Genomic DNA, 23,318 nt, shown 5'->3' with positions numbered 1-23,318 from the left:
CTATGTTAATTAGAATATGACCTGTTAAACGGATCTGTAACCACTCCCGAAAACAGAATTTACTATGGGCACAAGGGCACATGGAATAAAACGTATCCTTATCCTTATAGATATGCGACCCCTGCATCACGGAAAGAACTTCTCTAAACATTCCGCGTACTGTTATCAGTGAACTTGCTATGTTACGAAGGGAGGTTAACGGTAGTGATGTCATATTAGTATACGTCATCAACATCGTTGTACATATTTGTTATATCCTTTGATGTGCCGTTGAATAGTACACAACGCATTCATTGTTTGAACATAGAAATTAAAAGCCTTGATAATTCAAACCGGTGGGTCTGAAAATTAACAGAATTCCAGCGGTAATATAGTGAAACACAAACTGTTGGTCAAAGATCTCGCGAGATCCGAGTTGCATACAACAAGTTGTACCGTGTGAATGCCCCTTAAGACGGCGAGTCGTGCCGATGACACTAGGGCACCGCATACCGCGGCCCTATTTCTTATCCCAGATGGAAGAGACTGCAGTGGACAAGACAATAATTAACTATAATTTGTCATAAAGTGATATCCTCAGATCTGCCCATCGACGCCAGGGAGAATATTGGCGAGGTGGCAGTTGTTTGACATGGTCATAAAGGTGGTAGCTCAGTTGTGTGATGTAATGGTGCCTCGTTATCAAACATGTACGAGGGCAGGTAAAAACATCTAAGCCTGGATAACTTTCAACTATGGGCCATAACTTGTCAATCTAATACGAAAAGTGCCGTAGCTATTCCACTATTTGGCATCTATGTTTAAGGCTGGGAGAAGACGCCACACTATTATTCATGAGGATTTATAGATGAATAAAATATCTGCTCGTTGGGTGCCAAAGTTTCTAAATACTGATCTCATGGAAAAACGAACTGATATTGCCAGAGAAAATTTAGTGCTAATTGAATAGTATTTCGTCATATAATAAAGATTAGTAACAGGTGATGAAACATGGGTCTACCACCATGGTCCAGAGTCAAACGTCAATCCATTGAATGTCATCATTCCACCTATATTTCAAACTGAGCACCAAAGAAATTCAAGTCGTCAAAATCAGTGAAGAAAGTTATGGCCTCTGTTTTCTGAGATGCAAAGGATGTGATACTTGTTGATCACTTAGAAAGTCAAAAGACGATTACCAGTGCCCGCTATGCTCAATTGCTTCATCGCCTGAGAGATTCTATCAGAGGAAAGAAGCGAGGAATGCTGACTACTGGAGTTCTACTTTTTCATGACAATGCCTCTTCTCAAACCTTATGACTTGCAAAGGCTGCTGTGCGACAATGTTGGATCGAAGAGCTTCCTCACCCTCCATACTAGCCAGACTTGGCATTAACTGATTTCACCCTGTTTCCCAAACTGAAAAACACCTTCGCGGAAAGCGCTATGACGACAAAGATGAACTAAAAGCTGCCGTGAATGGTTTTTTCGGGGTGACTTCAGAAAACATCTTCCTGAATTGAAAAGCTTCACTATCGATAAGAGAAATGCATTGAAACACAGGGAGATTATGTTGAAAACTTAAGCTAAAACACTTTCACAATTGTTGGTTTGGTTTGTTAGGCTTAGAACATTTTGACCAGCTCTCGTACACCATCGTTCCTAAACCACTGGCACGTATGGGTCTATTATTTGGCAGAGCCACAAACAATTTTAATTGACAAAATAACGTTTCCAATCATAACGTTTCTCCTGGCTCAACGATTATTCATATAATGCATGACACAATTACAACGACCTTTGATTTAAAGAAAACATGTATTATTAATTTTCTGTGTGTGTCAGGCACCACCTGCACAGATAATGAATAAATGCAAATACCTAACACAGATGAGTCACAACGCTCGTCTCTCTTGTTAGAAAGTACACGTCAGCATGTCAAATTGCCGAGAACCCAGAAGGGGTCTTGAATGGAAGGATACTGATGCCAACGCATACCAACAGAATGCCGGGGCATTTCGAAGAGGAATCACCACGGATGAGGCCATGGAATATTACTCTCAATACTGCCATCAGTATGAAGAGGTGAGGCATGATGATAACATGTGACACTCCGTATCCAATTCTAACCCGGGTACTTGCTAAGGTAACAATAAAAAGAGAGCCATTACCAAGGACATATATGCTTCATCTATTCTTTTAATTCTTCTAGAACGCGTTCTGAAAATGTTGGATGCGGTACGAATCCCACTGGCGTGGCATGTGTGACAAAAAGATATTCCCGTCATTTCCAAGTGTAAATCATTGACAAACATTCCTGAAACACAATGGCTCGTTTGGGTCTTCAGCAACTTATGGTTGTGTCAATGGATTGTAAGCAAGTGGTCCAGACTCCATTACTTACAGACCGCCGTCATAGAACTGATATATTGCTGTGGCGACACAGATGGCCCAGACGCCTGAGTCGCCACAAATCACTGTGAAGCGTTGCGTTCATCAGGCATGTCCTGGTTACATCTACAGCTTTGTCGGCACCACAGCCATCCTCACGTGTTACACAAAAGTGGTAAACGTCAACGCCAGAGAATAATCGTTCTCGATTATCTGCTGAAACAGATTCCATTGTGCCCGTGAACATCCGGGTTAGAACAGGTCTTCAGCAACCCTTGTCGTAAATGGCGACTATGCTTGTCGTAAGTGGTGACTATCGGGATCGGGTGGTAAGGCTCGCTGACTTGGTTGATGCATGTCACCGTATCCCAATGGTGTCACTGGATTGTCAGCAGCTGATCCAGACCCGATTACTTACAAACCGCCGTCATAGAACTGAATATTGCCGCGTATGGCGTTAAACAAGAAAGAGACACAGCATGTACTAAAACGTACAAGCGATGGATAATATATTCATTTAGGAACCCATGAAATAGCAAAAGGCCTTTACCATATACATGCGTTGCAAAATTCAATTTGTGATGGAGTTCGCGTCATGATCATTAACACATTTCTCGTGCAGCACATAAGGGCGACTACAGTATAAGTACACAGTACAAAGAGTACTATATATTTTTCAAGTACTTTCCACAATAGAATTTTTGATTAAAGTCTTAATGTGGGGATTTATTAAGTTTGAAAAAGTACGAATGTATTTTAAGTTTCGAGGATATACCCTTAGCTGTCTGATTAGGAATCACCTCGTCGCTGTGGGTCTGGGCCATTCTGTTTCACGAAACAACATTACCTATATGTTCTCTCCTTCAGAAGAACTATCTCTATTTCCTCAGCTTATTATTGTCGTTATTATCCCCCGCCAAACAAAGTTGGCGGGGGATATAGAAACGGGCTCCGTCCGTCCGTCCGTCCGTCCGTCAGTCACGTTTCGTTTCCGGAGCATAACTCATAAACCGTTCAATATTTTTTCATCAAACTTTGCAGATCTGTCAGGTACATGCTGGACTGGTGCCTTTTGCTATTAAGAAATTTTTATTTTTTTTATTTTTTACGTTTCCATGGCAACAAGATGGACTTAGGTTCTGTGAGTGTAGGGTTCGTTTCCGGAGCATAACTCATAAACCGTTCAATATTTTTTCATCAAACTTTGCAGGTCTGTCAGGTACATGCTGGACTGGTGCCTTTTGCTATTTAGAAATTTTTTATTTTTTTTATTTTTTACGTTTCCATGGCAACAAGATGAACTTAGGTTCTGTGAGTGTAGGGTTCGTTTCCGGAGCATAACTCATAAACCGTTCAATATGTTTTCATCAAACTTTGCAGGTCTGTCAGGTACATGCTGGACTGGTGCCTTTTGCTATTTAGAAAGTTTAGAAATTTTTATTTTTTACGTTTCCATGGCAGCAGGATGGACTTAAGTTCCAAACTCTTCCTTTTTTACAATTTCCATTACAAGTTCCACCTCGGTTAAAAAAGGTTAGGGTTTGTTTAGATTTAATTATGTAATAAATTCTGCAACAGGGGCGGGGGATATAGCCACGTTAGTGGCAAACTCTTGTTGTGATTGATTTGCTAGTCGCTGTTTCGTACCTGAGCTACCAGATACGTTGTGTTGTGTATATATTTTAGTATTTTGTCTTCCCCACTTATCGCCAACACAAATCGTGACATGTCACTATTTATCTAGGTTATAAACATAATCGTGAATTTGTTTCTGGAAAAAACGTCGAGTAAGTGTGGTGATATTTTTTCATGACTAAGTGAGATGACCTCAAGTTGTGAATGGGGGGAGTGAGTTTTCCACGGTTGACAAATGTTGCATCCATAGATACTTATTGCACCTATCATATGTTGTAACCAGTGCCATGCCTGACAGTGTGTCCATGTACCGTATTCGACGTAATAAGCGCCCAGGGCGCTCTCAAAGTTAGAAATAGGGGGCTCTTATTAGAATATAATTTTGGTGAGAAAAAAAAAGAGTTGAAAGATTGTAAATTTTGTGGTATATCCTGACAGCCTGAAATGATATAAAAGAAGAATATGTGTGTATTATACACGATAGATATAATTTCGAGAATTTCATTGCCCATAATTAAGGTGAGTGAGTGAGTGAGTTGGGTTTAACGCTGCTTTTAACAGTATTCCAGTTATATCGCGGCGTGTCAGCTTAATGTGGGAGGGAAGCCCGAAGTGACGCAGGTCTCAGACGTTTACCACTTCGGTGAAACCCACGAGCACGGGTATGGTGCTGACAAAACTAGAAACATAAACGGGGCGAACCGGCATTCGAACCCACGATCAAAGGTTTCTGGCGTGCCAAAGGGACGCAACTCTGCACAGCGAATCGCGGCACCTTAGACGACTGGGCCACCTGTGCAATGAGGCAGGGAACAATTATATATCTACCTGTAAGAACAACAAAAGTAATAAGATAACAAAGGTGGAAACTTGACAAGGGAAGCCGAGAGTCAACTGGCGCCTGATAGGTGATTAGCAATTGGCAATGGACAAATGGAAGTCCAACACTAGCAGTTAATTAGCAGTAGTTGTAAGTTATACGTTTATTGCCTGGTGCATTATATACAGGCCGTCGTTATAAATAGGTGTTATCTTGCTGACTTCAGTGTTGAAAAATAATATGATAGACGAGGATCCGTAAAACGTCGCTGATGTACGCGCCATTCCTCAGTTTCATATTGTGAAAGCAATTATACTTCACGACAACTATTTCACTGTTCTGAAAAACTGAACATACTGTAACAGGTTGCAATTGATATTTGCAATTGAACACTATTGTTACAGATGACAACTTTCAAGCAGTACATTCAAGGATTGACTGTGGAGTTTAGGTAATTGGAGTATGAATCTAAAAATCGATGTGCAAACTGTGTGAAATCCGCGTATACCAGAAGCTGTGATCGAGCTTTGTCAAATTCAAAGTAACACAAACGTGGGAACACACCAACCATGACGCCATGCGAATAGCACCACCGTGTCCTTGCCATCAGTCATTAAAACAGTTGTTCGTAATCAATAATCATGATTTGTTTTTTCTGAACATGAAATGAATCACCTTGTGCTTTGAAACAAACTTATAGATATTTCATCTAGCTGAACTGCAGTTAACAGGTACAAAGAGATAAAATAGGTGCAGGTAATTAATTTAAGATCATCGATATACATGCAGCTGAAGTACAACTTCTTGGCCAAATTCCCATACTTTGATTTTGCAAGTCCCAGCAAAAATCTCGATTCATACGCATCCAGAACAGCAAAGAGCGGGGTACATTTGCTTCGCATTGTGAAATCAATCACTCCTCTACTCACTCACACACATCCTCGGAGACTCACTTCCACACTCATTTACGCCGACTCACACACCCACACAAACACTCACTCTGACACAGTCTTCATCACACCCACAATCAGTGACTTACTCCGACACAGACTCACTCCGACGCTCCTACTCACATACCCACTCACATACTCACTCACATACACACTAACACACACACATACTCACACACACACAAACATATTCACTATCTCACTCAGACACAGACTCACTCACACACCCACTCAATCATATACCAACCCACTCAGTCACTCACTCACACACACACACACATACGCTCACACGCTCACACACACACACACACACACACACACACACACACACACACACACACACACACACACACACACACACACACACACACACACACACACACACACACTCACACACACACACACACACTCACTCACTCACTCACTCACTCACTCTGATACTAACTCACACACACTCACTCTGGCACTCACTAACACACACACTCACTCGCACGCATGCCCATGTCATTAAAACATTTGTTCGTAAGCAATAATCATGATTTGTTTTTTCTGAACATGAAATGTATCACCTTGTGCTTTGAAACAAACGTATAGATATTTCATCTAACTGAACTTCGGTTAACAGGTACAAAAAGATAAAATAGGTGCAGGTAATTAATTTAAGATCATCGATATACATGCAGCTGAAGTACAACTTCTTGGCCAAATTCCCATACTTTGATTTTGCAAATCCCAACAAAGATCTCGATTCATACGCATCCAGATCAGCAAGGTGCGGGGTACATTTGCTTCACATTGTGAAATCAATCACTCCTCTACTCACTCACACACATTCTCAGAGAGAGACTCACTTCCACACTCTTTCAGTGACTCACTCCGACACAGACCCACTCCGACACCGACTCACTTACACCCACTCACTAACACACCGATTCACTCCGACAACGACTCACTCACTAACCCATTCACTCCGACACCGACTCACACACGCACCCACTCACTCACACACCCACTCACTCACACACCCACTCACTCACACACCGATTCACTCACACACCGACTTACACACACACACACACACACACAAACACTCACTCTTACACAGTCTCAATCACATCCTCAATCAGTGACTGACTTCGACGCTAACCTACTCACATACCCACTCACATACACACACACTCACTCACCCACAAATTCTCTCACACACACACACACTCTGACACCGACTCACACACCCACTCATCGACTCTTCCGACACAGAATCACTCACACATCAACTCACTCACACACACACATACTCACACACACACTAACATACTCACTCACCAACTCGCTCAGACACCGACTCACTCACACACCCACTCACACACACACACACACACTCACTCACTCACACACATATTCTCTCTCTCTCACACACACACACACACACACACACTCACTCTGACACCCACTCACTTACGTCTACCCACTCCGACACCGACTCACTTACACCCACTCACTCACACACCGATTCACTCCGACAACGACTCACTCACACACCCATTCACTCCGACACCGACTCACTCACACACCCACTCACTCACACACACACCCACTCACTCACACACCGAATCTCTCTCTCACACACACACACACACACACACACACACACACACACACACACACACACACACACACACACACACACACACACACACACACACTAACATACTCACTCACCAACTCACTCCGACACACAAAATAATAGGTGCAGGTCATTAATCTAAGATCATCGATATACATGAAGCTAAAAGACAATTCATATTCATACGCATCCAGATCAGCAAGGACTCACTCACCCACACAAAGACTCACTCTGACACAGACTCAATCACACCTCACTCAGTGACTTACACACACACTCACGCACACACACCTTCTCACACACACACACACTCATTCAAATACCCACTCAGCGACTCACTCCGACACAGACTCACTCACACACCTTCTTACCCACTGGCTCACTGACTTGTTTCTCGTTGACGTCAAGGTTCTCCGCCCAGGGCGGTACAACGGACCCCGGATAGCTGCTGATGCTGTGGCCCGATACTACCCCCGGGACAGGGAGCAGAAGAAAATCATTGACATCGCTGCAAGGACGGGATTTGTGGCTGAGAATGTAAGTATTGACAAGACGTTTATCAAGGTCAGGCACTTTTAAATTCTTGATTTTGTCTTTCCATTTTGACTTGATGTACTGTATGTTGGCAGTGCACACGATCCCCGTATTTGTCATTCTTTTCTCCGATTGGACGTCATGTCGTAATATTTGATTATGCGTCGCCAGCACGCATATTGTCATTCAAAGTGTCGCGTGCCATTAAGCATTAATTATATCGTTTGATAAATATGTTTAACTAAACATACTAACTGTTATTGAAGATTCACGGATGCTTATCAAATGTATTGTCTGTTAATAAACCTATTCTTGAATAAATACACTTTTTCACAACAATAAATGAATCGCATCCTCTTACCAATATTGTAAATTGTAATTGTAGTTATAACCTTGCAAGGGCAAACCCAAATAAGCAGAAGTGGGTTACATACACATAGCCTGGTTTTCAAGCTGGAGTTTCCAAGTACGCCTCAAAAAGATCAACACGTAACGGTCATGAATGACCGTTTGAAAAAGCATACTTTTAAAATCCGCAACCTCAACCACGCTGCCACCAAATAAACCATGCCTGGTGCGAGGTTTGCAACGAGAAGACTTTGTTTCCCTCGAGGCAATACCTTTTTACAAGAGAGGTGAGGTGAAATGGGGTTAACGTCGTGTTCAATGTTGCTGGACTTACGTAGCGACGTGCATGCACGTGTGTCTGTGTCTGCTTGTGCTTGCCTGGACTAATTAATGCCGATTTCATAGTGCTAGCCCACTGTGATACCATGAATATACTCTGACACTATATACTGACTCCGAGCCGACCAGTCTATGTTTTGGCTCCTTAATGCCGAACGCAAGACAGGGTAACATCAATTACTATTTCCTAACGTCATTTGGTATCACGTGGCCGGAGATCGAATCCCTGACCTCAGGGCAGACGCTCTATCCACTAGACCACGGAGGCAGTCTCTTTCCAAGTGAAAATGCATGACATAGTGAGTGAGTATGGTTTTACGCCGCGTTTAGCAATATTCCAGCAGCATCACGGCAGGGCATACCATAAATGGGCTTCACACATTGAAAATAAATAATACATAAGTTAGGGTAACCGTAAAACAACATATACAGGGACATGTAATACACACAGGGGAAATACTATGGTGATGTTTAAAATCAGTTCTTAGAAAGATTAATGTCTTTACTGCTTTCGGGCGTCCAGAGCGACCCTAATACAGTTACTAAATGTATTGCCGTTCCTTGTCCTCGTGGTCAATTACGCCAAGACATTGCCACTCGCCTTGTCCGCCGCGGCTCGGCTCCGCCAAGGAGTGATTGGTCTAACGACACTTACTCCAAGTTGTCCCTATCAGCATTCACACACGCATGATAAAGAAACGCAACACCAGCTTTATACTCACATAGTTTTACTTACTCTCAGCCCATCTATAAATACAGGACAGGATCAGACCGGTCAGACTCGTCACTAACTGGGGAAACTTAGAACGATCGGGATTCGACTCGATCGATTGCAAACCGCGCTCTCCTCTCCTAATGTTGAAGGTATCATTTTATTGTGTTCGGGCCTGGCCTGTCACAATACCTCATTTTGATTCGTTAAAAGTTAGATCTGACCATGAACTCATGTGTGTCGTAATCGGAAAAATACAGAAGCCTACGTGCCAGATTGCTCATCTCTCTATTGATTTTGTGACTCGCATCCGGAAGCTCCAAATGAAATATACCTTGAAACTCTGCAACTAATGGCTAATAACTTTCATTAACTAATGGACGATAACCAGGAACAAATCCAATGCTAAATATGAAACGTCCAGAATACACTTGTGATAAATGTGAAATGTCTTTTATCTATTGATTCCTTTCAAACTAAAAGTTCTGTCACAAACTATATCTAATGCAACTCCTCATTGCAGCTATAATGGTTTTATTTGTTACCATTTTCTAATGTTTTTGAGATGCATTTTTAACCTTATAACATTAAGGTTAGAGTTTTAAAAAAGGACGTATATGTGATCAAACGGAACGCTGGATATGTTGCTCGCCATAAAGACAACGTGTTCAGGAAATATACTCCCAAAAAAAGAAACGCGTAACCGAGTGGATATTACAATGAATATTGTTTCTTTCACCAAAATGGCTTCTAAATTGTTAAAATACGCCGTGGATCATCTACATCTACGGGTTTGAGTATTTGGAATAGGAAATTGTGCCATTTTGTTTTGAAATTTTCACTATTGATTCGTTGTTCACAAATTTCTAAAACATTTCGTCCAAACGCTACCTTGCAGGTTTCACAAGTGCAAATCATGGAAAACGTACAGGCTCTACTTGGCTGTAAAAAGAAAGAATCTGTCTACAGATTTTGCTATGTGGTTTTGCAATTTGGGAAAGTAAACTATGCCTCGACTTGTTTCTGTAATATGCAGCAGTCCGTCGTCTAAATGTCAACAACCAGAGTTTAATTTCACGTTTCGTACGATTTCAACATTCTGGGTCAACCAATGACCGTCCACGTTCCAGCCGACGAGTCACGACGTCCGCCCAAGATCGGTACATCCGGGTGCGGCTTAACGTGATCGGACTGTCACGGCAGAACACACAGCTGCCAAGACTACGAAGGATATTCGGTCAGACTGTACGGGATCGTCTCAGGCATTTTGGATTGTGGGCTGGGATACCTTATTTTGGCTACGTCTTACGACGTCATCACCGCCTATAATACGTTCGTTGGCATACCAACGTTTGCAACAACGCCTCCTTCCTACTATTGACGTCCAACGTCAAGGGAGCCTTTCTAGCCAATAACAACATAAATGAGCTTCCTTTGCCATCCAAATCGCCAGATTTGAACCAAATTGAGCATCTTTGGAATGATCTCGGCCGATGACTACGACAGCGTCAGCCGAAGCCTGCAACACTTCATGAACTGACTCGAACACTGCAGGAGGAATGGAGAATGATACTTGTAGCCGTGGGAGAAAGCGATGGAACGAGATAATCTTAGTGGTATGCACAGAACATGTGTTTATAGAATTATCTCCCTTAGTAAGAAAAAACCCGATTGTTGAGATGAAAGCACGTGGTGGAGAATTGGCAAACTGCGATGTTTCGATGTAAATGAAGAGGAACCATGGTGTTCACGGAGTCTAGGATGTGTTTTTGAGTAGCTGTATCTGAATATATCCTCGAACTTTGAATTTTGTGATTACTGCGAGTTGCCCGTGCGAATGCGACCCTAGCGGGGTACCGCTATAATACTTATGGAGACTAATGCAGTCAATGCCTAGGCGTTTCCGTGCGGCTATGCAACCACGTGGTGGTCATAACAGATATTGAACTTGACGTCACCACTGTTTTACAGAACGATTGTTCATTCCCTGTCATGCTTTGAAATAAACCTATTAACGGTCGAATGTTTCAGCTTTGCGTTTGCTTTCGACATAATGAGAGCCACACAAACATCGAATTAAATAGTTTTAAATACTTTCAACAAAACATAACGGGCTTAATATATTCGCTTATATAGAAAAAATATTAATTAACCCATAAAATGTAATCTTTGTTGATATTTCATAAAATATTTCTGTATTAGCAAGCTTATGGTACGTGATTGTGCCAAGACACTTGTATTCAGTAACAATATCAATTTTCTTACTTCTCAATTCAAGTTCTTTTGTAACATGTACATTTAACTTGAGGTAATTGTTTTACGTGCAGCTTATATCATACCATATTCACTCCAGGGGGAGCTTATCCTAACCTTATGGCTGTATAGCTTACGCTGATATTTACACACACACAAAACACAATATTTAAACAATAAATACGAGGTCAGGTGTTATCGTGTTTCAGTTGAAGGCCCGTGGCTTTAAGCACGTCGACGCCCTGGAACCATCGACCAGTATGCTTGCCAGGGCTAAAGAGAAAGGCCTGTATGAAACGCTCTTCGGAAACATGTTGACAGGAGATCCTTTACCGATAGAAACTGGTTAGTGGTCATATTTGTTTAATGCATTAACATTGAAAAAATAATCTTTTTATATTTACTTGTATTATGTGGACAGATTTCCTTCAAATAAACCCCAAGATGTATTCTTTGTATTTATGTTAATACGAGAAGGTAGTTGTGATTGAGGCATCACACACAACAGCTCTATTCATCATATTTTACTTTAAATATGAACAGTGTTGCTAAACTTACTTGCAAGGGCTGGAGCTGCTGGAATGTTGCTCGACATAAAGGAAAAGTTGACCATTGGAAAGTTCGAAAGTCATCCCTCTTGTCATACAGTCTAGACGAGAGTGTTTGTCACTCTCAATCTTTATGCATATATCGAAATATGAAACAGACGAGGCGGTGTCACAGGCCTTCTTTATGCCCAGTTCAGGTGGGTAAATCAATAGAAGGTAATCGGCAATTTGACAGTTACAGAATGATATCTGATAATTGTTATATCTGAAGAAAACAATTCTTGGACAAATTGCATTGTTTTGATTTGGGCATTCTGTGTTAATTCTCATGTAAGTTGAAGGATGGACAATTTACCTATTGGTTATTTTGATACATAAGCCTACTCCTGAAAAAATGAAACTGTTGTGGAAAAATAAGATGCTTTAAGATGTAGCAGTCATCGATGAGATATTAACAATGACAGAATTTAAATGTATTTGTCATTATTTTTATTTACAGAAAAAAATAGAAAACGCAGCAGAGAGGGTTTGGGTGATCCTGGCACAGTCAGGCTGGTTAGGCTCATCATCAGCTCAGGGCCCTTGCCCCCTCTACACGCAGTCCAGAGAGCGAATGGGACTTCTCCCAAGCTTAGTCAAACCCACCCAGAACGTTTCGGAGAATGTGAAGACTCCCCAAAACTGGAGTCTTCTGCATTACCAAGATTATCAGAAGGGCTATATTCCTGGTAGCAAACCCGGGTACTCTCCCAATGTCAGTCAACAGATTGGGAGGTACCAAACCTAAGGCACCCAGAATAATGGGGAGTCGGACAACTTGGTACTTGGGATGCAGGCGTGACATTTCAAAAGCGAGGTCTGTATATTTGCCATGTTTTTCCTGAATCTTGTCAATCACATTATTGGTGTTTAAAAGGGACAGAAAATTCAATAATATAAATGATTTCATTGGATTTATCAAAAAGGACAAGATCAGGTTTGTTGGCCTGGATACGTCTGAGGCTGAAAAAGGGCCTATTCTAAACAATTTTGTCTTTATAAATTTTCCATGACGCCCTCTACATATTCCGGGTCCTAATAAAATGATCGAGCCTGTCCATCATGTCGCTTAAGATGCTGTGTTTGTGCCAAATCTGGGTATCCACTGACAATGTGTTGGACAGTCTCTTTAAATTCATTACATAATCTACATTTCATATTTACATTTTGATACAAAATCACACATTGACGGTTTCGAGTGGGAAGTGACTGGTCCTGAGCAGGAAACAGAGTACCATCTGTTTCACTTTTCTGGCCAGCCGACTTCATCCAAGCGAAGGACTCTGCACATAAACTCGATGCAGTGGTCGCTCAGGAAGCCTCTCCTTGAAAAACTGAGTCTGGGCTGGCTTGATTTGGCACTTCGCTTGGTTGACACTCATTTCTGTACCGTCCAGCAGTACAGAACCATCAACATAATCAACACTGACAGTTTGTCCCACATCCCTGGCTCGTTTTAGAAAACTATTAATAATAATAATAATAATAGTAGTAGTAGTAGTAGTAGTAGTAGTAGTAGTAGTAGTAGTAGTATCATGATTTGTATTGTTACTGATGTTGGTGTTTTAATATTATACCCTTTTTCATGATAAATAGCAAAAACAGTATTTAGTTACTCTTCTAAAAAAGAAACGCCAAGCCAGATTTGTGTGAGGTATGAAAATACATTTAAACGAGGACCCGTACAAGGTATTGAGCCAGAATGTTGTGGAGAGAACACTTGGTGAATTTAGTCATCTCAGTTATCGGTAAATTGGAAAAGTCCAAGGTGAAGGTCAGCTACCCTCAATAACGCGTACGTCCCCCGTTGGAATCGATAGCGGGCTTACATCTCCTGCCCACGGAAGACACGATTATGCGAATCACATCCTGGGAATGGTAGCCCACTCGGCCTGCAACGCAAAAGCCAACTGCTGCAGCGTCTGGGATTGTGGTTGACGTCGGCGTAGCCGTCTATCCAATTCATCTCACAGGTGCTCTATCGGGTTCAAATCCGGGGATCTGGAGGGCCAGGGGAGAACATCAACGTTCTTGTTGTGTAGACAGGCTCTTGTGATCCATGCTGTATGCGGTCGAGCGTTGTCCTGCTAGAAAACACCGTTGCCGTTGGCTCCAGTTGGTGAGGACGTGTGGTAGGAGAATTTCGTTGATATATAGTTGAGCCTTACGATTGCCCTGGATATGGACCAAACCTGTCATGATGCCATGATGAGAGATAGCCGCCCACATCATTACGCTACCCCCACCAAACCTGTCCACTTCCTGTATGCTGGCGTAACATTTTCCCCGACGTATGCAGACCCGTGCTCTTCCATCCCCTCGACGGAGGAGAAATCTTTATTCGTTGCTAAACCAGACATCTCTCCATCGTAGTTGAGACCATGCCCTCTATTGACGACACCGATGTTGTCGACTCAATATGACGCGTCGAACATGACGTCTTGCTCGTAGACCTGCTGCTCTTAAACGGTTTCGTACGGTCGGAGATTCTGCGCAGTCCGGGTATTTGGGATGCGGTTGAGGTGGCTGTGGTCGTCCTTTCACGTAGGTGGAGCAGTCGGATGTACCGATCTGGGTGAGGGTGGTTACACTTGGCCGTCCCGACCTTTGCCGATCACGTGTTGACCCAAGCTGTTGAAACCGATCCCATAGCCTTGTGATGGTGCTGGGAGCTACCTTGAAATCCCTGGCTACAGCTGATCGGGATTCCCCTGCCTGCAAGCGGCCTATGACGTTGTTTCGTTGCACTTCTGTTAATCTTGGCATGTTGTTGAACTGTTACTGTTCGATTGACGCAGATGCCAAGCAGTGCGTGCAGTTCAATGGCCCTTTGTTAATGCCCTGGATTCGTTTTCAGATTCGTACGTGTTTTCCGACTAATGGTTTGCATGTCCTTGTTGTGATCATTTGGATCCGGGAAATTTGTCACTGACACTATAAAACATCACACCTCTTCACTGTGCACCTCTTGGTCCGCTAATTTCCTTTTGTGGCCCCAAATATCCGTATTGTGTTTCAGTTTTGAAGAGTATATATAAATGCAATTGTGGTACCTTCGGTCATTAAGTTCTCTCTGTACATTGATCAGGGGAGTAGGATTCTAATCCGTTTTAACGGTAATGTCCACGCCACATCACGAAATGGGACACTCGGACAGGGGAATCAAGAACAGACCTTCGGTATGATGAACCAACGCCACCACGACGCCTTTCAAAGTATTTAAGATATATAATGTGTTCTATTTTTCATGCCGACAGATACGTACGACTGTGCTGTTGTTTGTGGTGGATTTGGGGAAGGACATATTCCTTGTTCTGGATTAACGGAACTTCTCCGGATCACAAAACCAGGTAACAACGAGAGGATATACCCATGTGAAAAACATACATACATTGGCTAACACTGACGCATTCTAATGTCAAATATATGTATCAAACTATGTCAAGGATACTAGAGAAAGCCAGTCATCCTACATTTGCCACTGATGATCATGCATTTACTTTTACAGGCGGAGTGATATGCAATGTGATGAGAGAAGAATATTTGGTGAACGTGGAGGAATACAATGAATGTCTTGAGCCACTGATGAACTCATTAGAAAAAGCAGGAAAGTGGACACTTGTGTCACTTGACGTCGTCCCAAACTATTTCATTGACCTTCCAGGGATTGTATACATGTACAAAGTTAACTGACCTATACAGACAGATCCACTGACCTCCTCATGGGCCTATGAGGCATCATAGTCAGTAATAATTTATCTCTTGCAAGGAAAATATATTAGGATGTATGCAGAAACCATATACCGATATATGATCTCTGGATTTAAGTAATAAAAGCTTCATCACATTATGAGATCATGATATCAGTTATAAAGTCAATAAGAAAAACTTTCTTCTGTGATATATATGCCTGTTCAGACAAAAATAGATAAGCGATCTTGCATACAAATAGGAGATAAATCCACAGTGACGATATAGGTACATGAATTTTATGGTTAAATCAAAATTATATTTGAACTATGACTATTAAATTGACATATGCATCTATCAATTTCCAAATTTATAAACATTTCGCTTTTAGATTACATATTAGCCTGTAACTATATATTCATTTTTAAAGAATTGGAAACATGTATGTATCAGAGTTAAAAGAGAAATAACAAAATATATAACAGTGTGCGGAAAAAAAAGAATAAGACAATCAATATCGCTTATGTGTCTTCAGTCAACCCCCTGAATCGGGGTTGCTTAATAATATTGAAGCACAAAGCTGAACGAAATGATAAAATATGTGAATTTCATAAACGCACACGCAAACGCCGGAACTTACAAAAATTTGAGCCATTTTCAGCAAAGTTTCATGTTTCAAGATGCAGCAGTGGTAACTGTGGGAATCAATTTAGCAGGCAAAGCTGATTCTGTGTACGCTCAAGCATGGTCTGCCCCGCCAGAAATATTATTCATTTGATAGTATGTGAAGGTGGTGAATAAAGATGCATAAGACACACTACATGTTTAAGAGGTCCAGTTCGTGTATACAAGCATCATATAAAAGATCCCAGAACCAGATGTCTTCCCTCAGCACTCCCCTTGATATGTGCGGAGTTGGAAAAGTCTTTGAATTATAAATATTCAATATATATATATTCTGGGTCTCACCACATATTCTCCAATAGTGACGTTTAAGGGTCGTTTTAAGTTCGTTTAAAGTAAATATTGATCACCTGAATTTAAACATTGCACAAAAGGAAGGACTCCCGTCTACAAGAAACACGAAATCCCCTTTCCTAAAACCAGTACAATAGACATAAAAAATGTTATTCCTTCTATGAATTATTCCTTATGTGACAGTGACTTTTATTCAAATGATATTGTAAAACTGGCAGGATAAATATTTCACGAAGTCAAACACGATTCCACTGAATTAATTACCCTGTCAGTGTAGAAGTATTTCCGACGAACAATAATAGAAGTAATATACATAATCCAATATGAATAATTATCAGAAATCTCATATCTTCTGAAACATGTATCATATTAAGTAAGGATAAGATTTATGGGTGAACAACTTCTTTATTACAATTATGAGCGACGTTTCGGTGTAGGTTCTAACACCACTATCAAGCATGTGATGTACAGAGTATGGTTGACAAGTATGTATACAGGTAGGAGGCAGTGTTTATTCAGAAGAGTAGATGTAGTTACACTGGAGTGGAGAAATCTGTTATGTACACAAAAGGGTAGTAAACATATTGACCGGCGAAGTCGGAAATATAAACAGAAGGATGAAGCCAGTTATATAATCAAAATGATAATGACTGATTGGGGTCTTTGATGAGTTGATGGTATACTTTGAAGGGAAATTTATGTGATCATGATCAAGCGAAGCACCTCTATTTGAGAATGATTTTTTTCCAAGGCTCAACTTCGCTCTGTATATACCTGAGAAGGATGAGAGGCTGCTGTTGTCCCTCAAGGTAATGGGTCTACCTCTTCGCTGAATCCGTAGGACAGCCAAATGGCATCCCTGACCCATCTATGATGATAATGTGTCATCATAAGCTTGGGTTTTATAGTCGCTGATCATGTCATGAGCATCAATCTTAACTCGAAAATGGTCCTGCTCCTAGATCACTGAACAAGGACTTCGTAGTCCTCGGGGACCACTGGAGTGAATCCACGCTTTGCCTTTTAAATAAGAGCAAACTCCCGGAAGGTATAACGTTGGTTGGTTAGCTGGTTTGTTGTTTAACGCCGAACTTTAAATAATCAAGTCTGGACCAGACACTCCAGTGCTTAATATCACGAGCATCGATCCACGCAATTGGGATTGATGACATGCATCAACCAAGTCAGAGAGCCTGACCACCCGATCCCGTTAGTCGCCTTTTACGACAAGCATAGTCGCCTTTTACGGGTTGCTGAAGACCAATTCTATCCCGGATCTTCACGGGTCGGAAGGTATAACGACGAACTAGGAAGATCAATATTAGAATAATGCCCTTCATGGACAAGAGATGCTAGTAAGGTAACCGTATCTAAGTTCTTGTTTTTGAGCTACACAGCTATCACTGAGGAGCACACTATGTGATGCAGTTCTATGTCTACATAAACCGGATGCTTTCAGACAAGAAATCACATCTGATTTACCTCGTTTGGCATCTGTTTCACTCCACAAATACATTATTCCATCCCCAGTTTTTAAATCATGCAGTCCAAAATTGTACACCTACACATTCTGAAATGTCTGAAAGGGGGAGATTTTGTTGACAATCAAAGGATAAGCATCTGTGTTTTTCATCCAGATCAAAACAGGAGTCAGCATTTATATGGTGCATTTCATTTTCTCTCTTTAGTTCAGTTGATGTTTTCAGTCTGCCCTGATGAAAAAGCGTCATTGAGGGAGATTTTAAGTCTGATTCACGGTCTCCGAATTATCAACTAGTGATAGTAGTGATTGGCGTGATGGGAGTGAAATGGGCCTCAACGTTCTGTTTCAGGGTATGTCTCTCACTCCCACCATTCGCTGCAGTTTATTTACTAAGTTGCTCAAAAATGCACTTTCCAATGGCAGGGGTGTTCCTAAAGGCCTGTGAACAGACTTCGAACAAGTTGCCAACTTTCTGCCTCACACAATATGTGTAGGAATCTTGCCTGTAATTCACCTCTCATAAGTCGTCGCCCTCCGCCTTTTCACGGGTGTAAATAAGCATGTATCCTGTTGTATCATCTGCATGTTCACACAATTTTTGGAAGATTCTTTAAACAAAAACAGCTCCAAATTTTTCAGAACAGTTATTCTTGCAAGTACAAGGCTGGCCGATTTCCCTTTCACCTATTTACATTTATCTGTATCTGTGCCAATCATTTTTACATCTCTTCAGTGTTGACCGTCTTGCATGTTTTTCTGATTTTAATTTTCGTTACTCGATTCTGGATCTTTCTCTGTACTCCTCAGGTACATAATCTGGATCGCTATCCTCTTTGTTCACATTTCATGTCTGATTCAGTAGCATTATTGATTTCCTTTCCCTAAACAATATCTTGTGTAACACAAGAAACAGCATGCTCTAGAGAAGACATTCCAACGTAAGAAGTCTCTGGATACTACAATATTCTCACCTAAATTCAACAATCTCACTACACAGAAACAATGTACAACAAAAAGTATGTGTCTTCACAGAATGGGGCTATCACTATGAATATTTACAAAACCTTTCTAAGTGTTTATTGATTTGGTCGGTTGGTTGGTTTGTTGTTTAACGCCGCACTCAGCAATATTCCAGCTATATGATGTCGGTCTGTAAATAATCGAGTATGGACCAGACAATCCAGTGATTGATATCATGAGCATCGATCCACGCAATTGGGATCGATGACATGCATCAACCAAGTCAGCGAGCCTGACCACCCTTTTACGACAAGCATGGGTTGCTGAAGACCTATTCTACCACGGAATCTTCACGGGCTAAGTGTTTAGTGAACACCAATGTCACCTGAAAATACTATTATGATTTACACATGAACAACAGCTTGTTTTCTCGTCTTTTTGCTTGACCAGGTACGAGCGATGGGACAGGATACGCTTACCTTTTCGCGAACACGTGGTATCATCACTGTTTGATAATGATTTCATGATATTAATGGAATCGTACAAATGACTCAACATATTATTATTATTATCTTGATAATTGTAAACTTCAGTATCAAGGAAGTTTTGATAATACGAGCATCACTAAATTTGATTCTCAATTTCCATAGATAGCGCCTGAATATTGATATAATAATCATTCAATGATGACCCTTTTACTACATAAATCATCAACGCTAGAGAATAATCAGGCTCGATTATCTGCTGAAACATATTTCACTGGGTGTAAAAGGCAAGACTCACACAGTTTGCCATGTATACACACCTCTGAAACATAACAATGTTATCAAATACATAAACAAACGCTGTGTGCCATGTATAGACACATCGGATATATCGCCATGTTATAAAATACCGTCACTCACACACAAACACACGCACGCACGCACGCACGCACGCACGCACGCACATAGTTTTTCATGTATACACTCGTTGGATACATAGCCATGTTATAACATACCCTAAAACACACACATGCACACGCAGTATGCCATGTAGCCACATAGCTATGTTGTAACATGCCCCAACACACACTGTATCACATATACACACGTCGGATAAAGAGCCATGTTATAAAAAACGATAAAACACACACTGTGTGCCACGAAATCACGTGTCGGATAGATCAATACCCTCACACAGTATGCTATATCTACACACTTCGGATACATTTTCACCATGTTACAAAATAGCCAAACACACACACACACAGTATGCCATATATACACACGTCCGAGAAAGAGCCATGCTATAAAATACCCCAACACACACAGTATGCCATGTATACACACGTCGGATACATTTGCCAAGTTATAAAATTACCCTAAACACACACGCAGCATGCTATGTATACACACGGCGGATACATAGCCATGTTATAACATACCCCAACACACACAGGATGTCATGTATACACACGTCGAATACATAGCCGAGTTATAAAATGCCTTAAAACACACAGAATGTCCCTTGTATACACTCGTCGGAAACAGAAATATAATAAAATGACCCAACACACTCGCTGTATGGCTCGTATACACACGTCGGATAAAGAGCCATGTTATAAAATACTCTAGAACACACAGTATGCCATGTATACACACGTCGGATCCATAGCCATGTTAGAAAATACCCCAACACACACAGTGACATGTTCAAGCTTCGAGATATTCCAAATCATAATTTTATGATCACACCTGGTATCTCCTGATGGTCAAAAAGTTTTAAGCTTAACAAAACAAAACCAACAATTGTGAAAGTGTTTTTAATTACATCGTTTCACAAAGTGATTTCCACCTGTTTCCTAAACTGAAAGAACACCTCCGTGGAGAACGCTATGACGACAACGATGACCTCAAAGCTGCCGTGAATGGGTTTTTCAGGGAAGCTTCAGAAACCCTCTTCCTGACTGGAATGGAAAAGCTCCTCTATCGAATTGAGAGGTGTATTGTAAAAAGCAGGGAGAATATGTTAAAAAAGTAAATAAGTTAACGTTAAATAAAGTTAAAAATAGTTTCATAATTGTTGGTTTTGTTTGTAATGCTTAGAACGTTTTGACCAGCCCTCGTACTACCTTTTATATAGTTGTTTTCCACGCAGATTCATTAAATACTGTGTAGTAGTTTGTAGAAATGTCGTTTACTTTACCAAAATAGCACCGAATTTCACAAGTACACCATTTTACTTTTACAACGTTGTTATTTTCTAAAAAAAAGAGTAAACATATTGTGGAAAGCAATACGCACGAAGTCACTGCTACGGAAGTAATCAGTTGCTTTCTTTGGTATAAAAGGATGTACAGTAAACTACGGTTATAACGAACTCAAAGGGACTACTAATTTAAGTTCGTTATAACCGTAGTTCGTTATAAGTACATATACAGCATAACTACAGCAAGTAGTCGGGACCAAAAAATAAGTTCGTTGTATCCGTCAGTTCGTTATAAGCGTGTTCGTTATAACCGTAGTTTACTGTAGTCTAAAAGTGTTTGTCTCTTATCGCATTTTGTTACATGGCTGTGTACCACCACTGTATTTGTGTATTTGATACTGACAACTGCCATCATATTTAATATTGCCATTATATATAGTACTAACGCTCTATTGTTTACTGCCATTGTAATTGCTGTGCAGTAATGTTTACTGATTTGTAAACCTAGTGAATGTTGTTGATTGTTTACCACTTTTGGGTTGTTTGTTGGTTTCATTAATGTACAGATTTCTGGGTTAACATATTGTTTCAATTTTGGAACCTACACATAGCAGTTTACCAACACTACAACCTGAATTTCGAAACATCGCAGTCGGACGTTAGACCAACAAGAAGTCTAGACCAACAAGAAGTTGACAACTGCATCTCTGAGTATGTTACTTGAGTCAGCTTGGACCCACGCTAAGTCTACAATTGCAGCCCCGGTTATTCCATTTTAGTCAACTTGGATCGACGTGAAGTCTACAACTCCGGGTAATTGAGTGTTAAGCAACAGAAACAGCCGCCAATGGCACTGCTTTACGTAGGGTGTCAGCACAGAGAATCCGCAATCGATTGCGTGAAAATGGACTTCGAGCAAGGAGACCGCATGTTGGTGCCATATTGTGACATCAATGGCATTTACGCGTTGTGTGGTGTGCTGACGTTCAAAACTGGAATCTGAACCAGTGGCGTTGGGGTTTAACGTGTTATGCTGAACCTGCCAGCAAGAAAGAACACATGTTTACAGGCCAAGACATGAGCGTTTTGTAACAAACTCTCTGCTGTGGACGTCGACAGATTCGGAGGCGGCAACGTGATCATTCTACAGACCTGATACATGTGCAAGAATACTTTATCGTTCTAGCATACCAAAAGGAAATTCTCCAGTGTCACCTTGCACCCGTTTTTGACTTTCCAGTAAGATAACACCAGGCCTCACATTGCACGAGTTACCATGGGCTTTCGAAGAAACCAGGACATTGTTGTGAAAAACACTAAAAAGGCAACTCCCATGTATAGTGATATTTTTCAAAATTGTCATATTCGGTTGTCTAGCTGAAACTTTCACCATCAACATTTGAGTTTTAGATTACGTTAGTGTTTGGCAGCTGAAGCTAAAAAGAAGTCTGTATTCGTTGAAATACCTACGTTACCATAAACCAAACAAGTGAACAATGCATGAACTATTTTCAAAACTGGGTGTAAATATATAATGTCAAATCTAGAGAATAGTCAGTCTGCCAAAACAGATTCCATTACAGGAAACATAGTGGTGAAAATGATATGAAAATGAAAAATAGTGGTGAAATATCAGTGATGACAGCAAGTTTTTTTGTTAAAAGGGTAAGTGTAAAGCATTGCAAGGGGTTTACATATGCCCAAATTACGTTCCAACAAGGTAATAAAAACATGAGTTAAGTGAATCATATATCCTCATATCTAAAAACAACAGCAGTAAAATAACTAAATGTTTCTATAACCAAGCTCAAAATTATTTTCAATCCTAGATATATACGTCAT

At 40.9% G+C, this 23,318-nt stretch overlaps 1 protein-coding gene across 1 annotated transcript; it reads left to right on the top strand.

The window, feature by feature from the left end:
- Positions 1-1,914: 1,914 nt before the first annotated feature.
- On the top strand, positions 1,915-15,868 carry LOC139453074 (methyltransferase-like protein 27). The gene is made up of 5 exons (XM_071234697.1): positions 1,915-2,064; positions 7,811-7,939; positions 11,798-11,933; positions 15,433-15,525; positions 15,684-15,868. Exons 1-5 carry the CDS (start codon positions 1,915-1,917, stop codon positions 15,866-15,868), a joined length of 693 nt encoding a protein of 230 aa, XP_071090798.1.
- Positions 15,869-23,318: the final 7,450 nt, after the last annotated feature.

Source organism: Haliotis cracherodii, unplaced genomic scaffold, assembly GCF_022045235.1.
Source record: "Haliotis cracherodii isolate W230 unplaced genomic scaffold, xgHalCrac1.p SCAF_9, whole genome shotgun sequence".
Lineage (NCBI taxonomy): Eukaryota > Metazoa > Mollusca > Gastropoda > Lepetellida > Haliotidae > Haliotis > Haliotis cracherodii.
Note: the sequence above shows the minus strand (reverse complement) of the source record. Positions and strands in the feature narration are given on the sequence as shown.